General features: G+C 31.8%; 1 protein-coding gene across 1 annotated transcript; it reads left to right on the top strand.

Annotated features, from left to right (window-relative positions):
- The first annotated feature begins 1,790 nt into the window (after positions 1–1,790).
- On the top strand, positions 1,791–6,310 carry LOC111811716 (acetyl-CoA acetyltransferase 2). The gene is made up of 14 exons (XM_023698731.2): positions 1,791–1,955; positions 3,123–3,188; positions 3,336–3,434; positions 3,517–3,690; positions 3,799–3,904; positions 3,990–4,128; positions 4,211–4,288; positions 4,368–4,433; positions 4,879–4,964; positions 5,053–5,152; positions 5,237–5,347; positions 5,440–5,481; positions 5,681–5,767; positions 5,911–6,310. Exons 2-14 carry the CDS (start codon positions 3,143–3,145, stop codon positions 5,998–6,000), a joined length of 1,224 nt encoding a protein of 407 aa, XP_023554499.1. The 5' UTR covers positions 1,791–1,955; positions 3,123–3,142; the 3' UTR covers positions 6,001–6,310.
- Positions 6,311–6,395: the final 85 nt, after the last annotated feature.

Here is a 6,395-nt window from a genome sequence, read left to right as displayed (position 1 = left end):
GGCGTCCAGCTCTGATACCATTTTAAAGCCTCAAACGCATTTTAAAGCTTTGAGAGGAAGCCCGAAAAAGAAAGTTCAAAAAAGACAATGTCTGCTAGCGATGGACTTAGATCGTTACACTATATTTGTTATACTAAAAAAATATATAATTAACTAAATAAAATGGAGATCCCACTTATTTTTTACCTTAATATAAAACATAGATACCTGTGGTAATAAAATAAAATTTAAATTATAGAAACTAAATTGAAATATGAGTTGAGGAATAAATTTCCTCATTTTTATATTTATTTTGAATTAAAATTTTCACTATTAAATAAAATAAGTTATGCGCCAATAATTTAGATCCACCAAACATTATATTAAATAATATATTACTAAGGAAAAGTCATGACACATATTTTAATACAACATGTGAAATATTTATATTATATTTATTTACAAAATAAATATATATATTTATATATTCGAGTAAGTTTTAAAACTTTTTTAATCTCAAAATAATAAAAAATAATTAATCCTCTCATTTTAACTTATAACGTTTTAAATTATAATATTTAAATTTATAATAATTAATTTTTTATTATAAATTATAAATTACGTAGATTAAATATAAATAACCGTTTTTTAGAACACACCTACCATTTTTTATAATTTTGTGCGATACCTTTCATTCCACGCTATTTTATTAAAATATTTTTTTATTATAAGATATTTTTTTATGTAACACATGGTATTTATAATATTTAATGACTACATAATTTATATTCCATTGACTTCGTCAATTTATTAAGCATAAGATGATGTGCCTGGGATATGGGGTTTGACCAATTGATAATTGTTGTTAGTGCCTTAGTGGCACCCATTAATCTTTTTATTTTTTATTGTTAAATTATGAGTATGGTATAACATTTATTTTTAAATGCATTTACTTATTAAAAATGCAAAAAATAATAAAAATCATTAAAAAAAAAAACATAATTGATGCATTATATTTGTGAAAATATTAATTATTCATTTAAATCAACAATCAAAGTCCATTTTGATTTAATTACTAATAAATATTACAATATTTATATCATTCAACACGTTTAAATTTATTTGACGTTATTTATTTATTTTTTTAAATATATAATATTATAAATTTATGCTTATTAAATATAAAATAAAAAAAATATAGGAGATAAATCAAAATTTAAATATTTTAAAATTATTAAATATTTATTAGACTATGAATTTATTAATAGATTTTGAATTTAAGTCCTTTATAACTAATTAAAAAAGAAATATATAAATTAATTTGTCTAAATTCTTTAATTTTCAAAAGTTTTAATAATATCTCTAAATTAAAAAATAACCTTAAATTTGATTTTTTTTTTTTATTAAAAACCGTTAATATTTTATTTAAAAGATATATTTAAACTTTTTAAAAGGATTATTTTCAAAAGTTTAATTAATATTTTAATTTTTTTAAAAAAATTTAAAAACATGTTTAAACTTTTAAATATTCGGTATTTTTTAATATTTTTTTTTAAAAATTAAAAGATATTAATTTCTTTTGTATTTAAAAAATAAAGTATGAATATTTTTGGTATAAATATATATTTTAATTTTTTTAAAAATTAATGGTATTATTATAAAGTTATTTTTTTAAATATAAAATACAAATTTATAGATATTTTTATTAATTATAGTAAAAAAAAAATCGAAAATAAAAGAAGGATAAAACTGTAAATAAAAAGTTATTAGGGACTAAAAGAACAATACGCCAAACCTATGCGTCCTCGTGCAGGGCTTGCTTGACAGTTATCAAAATTCCACCCCTCTCCCTCTCTCTCTCGCTGGATATATAAGAACACCAATTTCAACAACAAATTGATTCTACATTTTCTCCAGCTCTGTCTTCTGGTTGATCGATCACAAGGCGTTTTCTCGAGCTCGGAGAGAGTGAGGAGGTATGTGAAATCTTCAGCTCTCTGTACTTTTGAAATCTGTTTTGGCATCTGGCTCTGTTAGTGTGTTAGATTCTTGTTGAAATTTTGTAAGTCTGATTGTTTCTAGATCTGTAATGGTTGATTGGGAGAAGCGGGATGGTGTGAGGTTTTTTTTTGTGTTTTCTGTTTTAGATCTTGCTTCATTTCTTCTTTCTGTGCTGTTTTGATGATTTAGAAGTTGAATGATGATGGACGTTCTGGTCTTCTGGATGCGTATGTGATCCGATTGGATTAATTTTTTCGAATGGGTGAAATGAGTCGGTAGTTAATGATTACTAGCGAGTTTGATGCACGTATTTATCAGCATTGAAGTTCAACTCCTTGTCTAAAGCGTTTTTAAGAGATGAGCTATTTGAATATAGTTTTTTTTTTAAAAAACAACCGGATGATTCTAAATTCGTGAAGTATAGTTGAGCACTAATTAGTATAGTTCATCAATAATTAGTATGTATTCATTCATTTGAGTTTAGAGGTTCAAATCTCCTTTTGTACTTGAAAAATGAATTTGTAAGAGGTTTTAAAATACGAATTTGTATATTACTTGTTTCTTTTCCTTAACTGGCGAAGGAACTTGGTAGCCTGTTATGATGGTTGAATTTAATAAACTGTACTGATGCCCAAATCAGGAAGTTTAGTTTAGCCATGTCCATCTTCAATAATTACACTGTAATTGACTTCCAACTTTAGTAAATGCGTTTTATTGTGGAATTTTTATAAATTACTTGTGCGTGTATTCTCTTAACTTGGGGGAAAATCTAGTAATTTCCATTAGAGGACGAGTTATTTAATCTTTTAGATGTTTTTCCTAGTGGTCTGTATTTAAATGTCACTGATTGATTAGAATTTAGGATATTATTCGGTTAACATTTTCCCTGGATGCTTCCACGTTATTGTGCTGCTTTCGCACATTTTCAAAATTAATGATTTTTGGTGAGCCCATGGTTTTGTTTTAATGAGATGAAGAAAAAGAGGGAATAAGAGGTTACATGAGCACTTGGTTATTTATGTTTTTTTTTTTATTAGCGATTCATTTATAAAATTTGTTCTTAATTGACTGAGATGCTGTAAGAATTGTCTTACTGTTATTGTTTCAGAACTCAGAAGTGCTGAAATTTGTTAATGGTACAGGTTTTCTTCTTTGGCATACCATGGCTCCAGCGGTAGCAGCATCAGCAGACTCGATAAATCCAAGAGGTACTTCACTTGCTTTCCAGCGAAAATAGCTAATCAAAGCCTAGTGTTTTTATTTAAGTCATCCGTGCAAGCAGACGCAGAAAAATCACACTTATTGCATTTCTGTGATGGGTTTGTTTTTTTAACGTTCGATACTTGGCTGTCTAGATGTTTGCATAGTTGGTGTTGCACGCACGCCAATGGGTGGATTTCTCGGCAGCTTATCATCTTTACCAGCCACCAAGTTGGGATCTATAGCAATTGAAGGTAATTGTGATACCCATTTTTCTCCTGTTATGTAAATGGAGTTAACCAATGCTGATGTATTTTTCCCTTTGATGACTTGTAGCTGCACTTAAAAGGGCTAAAGTTGATCCTGCACTTGTACAAGAAGTCATCTTTGGCAATGTTCTGAGTGCAAATTTGGGGCAGGCTCCTGCCAGACAAGCTGCTTTAGGTGCAGGAATACCTAATTCAGTGATCTGTACCACTGTCAACAAAGTTTGTGCGTCAGGGATGAAAGGTTCGCACTCTTGTGTTCATTCCAAGATTTTCCATCTCCTTACAGATTTCTAATGTAAAACGTTATTAATAGTATTCTGACAACGTTTATTTTTTATTATTATTTCAGCGACAATGCTTGCTGCACAGAGTATCCAGTTAGGCATCAATGATGTTGTTGTTTCTGGTGGGATGGAAAGCATGTCAAATGCACCGAAGTACCTAGCAGAAGCAAGGTTGCTTTTCTATTCTAAATTTCAACCCATTCATGGTGACCTGAGCTTTAAGCATAATGTAACTTATTTTCATGCTAATTTGCAGGAAGGGGTCTCGTCTAGGACATGATTCTCTTGTTGATGGAATGCTGAAAGATGGTCTATGGGATGTCTATTCGAACTCTGGAATGGGAAATTGTGCAGAGTTATGTGCAGACAAATATCAAATTACAAGGGAGGCTCAGGTATTGATTTTAATGCATTTTGGAGTTTGTGATTCTTTTTTATTATATTTTGTAAACATCTTTACATCTGGATTTCATGCAGGATGACTTCGCTGTTCAGAGCTTTGAGCGTGGTATTGCTGCCAAGGACAGCGGTGCCTTTGAATGGGAAATTGTTCCGGTTGGATTCCCCTCCATATCACTGCATGGCTTTTTCTCTGGTTGAAAATTATGAGTCTCAGATCCATTTAAACTTGCAGGTTGAAGTTTCTGGAGGGAGGGGAAAGCCATCGACTAATGTCAATTCGGATGAGGGTCTTGGAAAGGTACTCCCATTTCATTCATTTATGCATAATACTGTTGTTTTTCGAGTGGTGTGCACCATGTTAGGAATCACGAACCTCCACAATGGTATGATATTGTCCACTTTGAGCGTAACCTCTCATGGCTTTGCTGTTGGTTTCTCCCAAAATGCCTCATACCAATGAAGATGTATTCCTTACTTATAAATCTCCGATCATCTTCTTAATTAGTCAATGTCAGACTCCTTCCCAACAATCCTCAACACACTATGCATGTGTGTACAATTTTCAAACAAAAATGCATACAAATGTACAAAATTTGTTCATCGCATGCTCAACTCAAAGGGGTCATGATGTAGTGGAAATGATTTTAGAATTCTTTAGCAAACTGGTATTCATTTCTGTTGAAAACAATTTTTTTTTTTTTTTTTATCTTCTCATTCTCTTTCAAATGTTATATGTAATACAGTTTGACCCCGCGAAATTGAGGAAGCTTCGACCAAGTTTTAAGGAGAATGGAGGTACCGTAACTGCAGGCAATGCTTCCAGCATAAGGTAAAGGAAAACTGTTCTTTATATGTATAGGTTATGCCAAAGGATCAATCGAACTTACATTGAAAGTTGGAAAATTTTAAAATGACAGTGATGGTGCTGCCGCCATAGTTCTAGTGAGCGGGAAGAAGGCATTGGAACTTGGGCTGGAAGTGATTGCAAAAATCAAAGGATATGCTGATGCTGCCCATGTAATTCCGGATTCTTGTATTAGTTTTAGTTATTGCTTTCTGCTTAAGCACTTTGTACTAATAATATGGGGAATTGATTTGTAGGAGCCAGAATTTTTCACAACTGCACCGTCCCTCGCAGTTCCAAAGGCCATTTCCCATGCCGGCTTAGAAGCTCCACAAATTGATTTCTACGAAATAAATGAAGCATTTGCTGTAAGATTTTTAATGACAAGCATGAAATCATCAGTTTTCAGAACCTTGTTCATCAAATTCTCATATAACCCATGTGATCATAATTTATGTAGGTTGTGGCTCTTGCCAATCAGAAATTGCTTGGAATCTCTCCTGTGAGTATACCTTCTTGTTGGTGTAGTTGTCTTTTGATATTGGCTAATATTTCTATGCCCTTCTATGGCCTCACATGAATTGAATAATTGGAATATGACTTGCATTTAGCTAGTCACTCTAAATGTGCTACCTTATCTTTCTTCCTTGTGGTTATTATCTGATCACTTTTCCAAATTCCTTTCATTTGTTCATGTACAGGATAAAGTGAACGTGCACGGTGGTGCCGTGGCATTGGGACATCCTCTAGGTTGCAGCGGTGCTCGTATCTTGGTCACGCTTTTGGGGGTAATTCATCGAAATCTCTGCAATGTTCCACAACATCTCTCTATCCTACTCACTCTCATTTCAAGCCCGCCATTACCATCCTCTTTGCTTGTCTTGAAAGTAGATATACAACCCATTAACAACAAACATATATCTCATTATAGGTACTAAAGCAGAAAGGTGGGAAATATGGAGTTGGAGGTGTTTGCAATGGTGGAGGTGGTGCATCTGCTCTTGTGTTGGAGCTCGTGTGAAGCCTGTTCCAGTCTCGAAGCGTCGATAAGATAACATTGTCGGATCACACGGGTTGGTAGTAACTTGTTATCTTATATTTTACCCTGATGATGATGATAGCCTTAGCCTTAGGGGTCTGGAAAAGTGTATGATCAGAATAATATAACTTCCACTTTCAGTTGGTTTCGTATTTAATAAGGTCGAAGTGTATTTTATTTAGCTACCAGAACAAAGTGAAATATTCTTCCTTTGTTATTTGGCTTTGATTTGTTTTAGCATAATTCTAGGTTGTTGTTTGGATGTGTAATGGAATATTCTACCCTTTGTTTTTTTTTTTTTTTTAATCTCTGTTTCTTTTTTTCTATCCTCATATATGATGTTAATGTTTCAATTTTGAATATAATTTTCAACCCAT

The sequence above is a fragment of the Cucurbita pepo genome, chromosome 15, assembly GCF_057944985.1.
Source record: "Cucurbita pepo subsp. pepo isolate OVF chromosome 15, ASM5794498v1, whole genome shotgun sequence".
NCBI classification, from domain to species: Eukaryota; Viridiplantae; Streptophyta; class Magnoliopsida; order Cucurbitales; family Cucurbitaceae; genus Cucurbita; species Cucurbita pepo.
The sequence above is the reverse complement of the archived record's forward strand: the minus strand, read 5'-3'. Positions and strand labels throughout refer to the sequence as shown.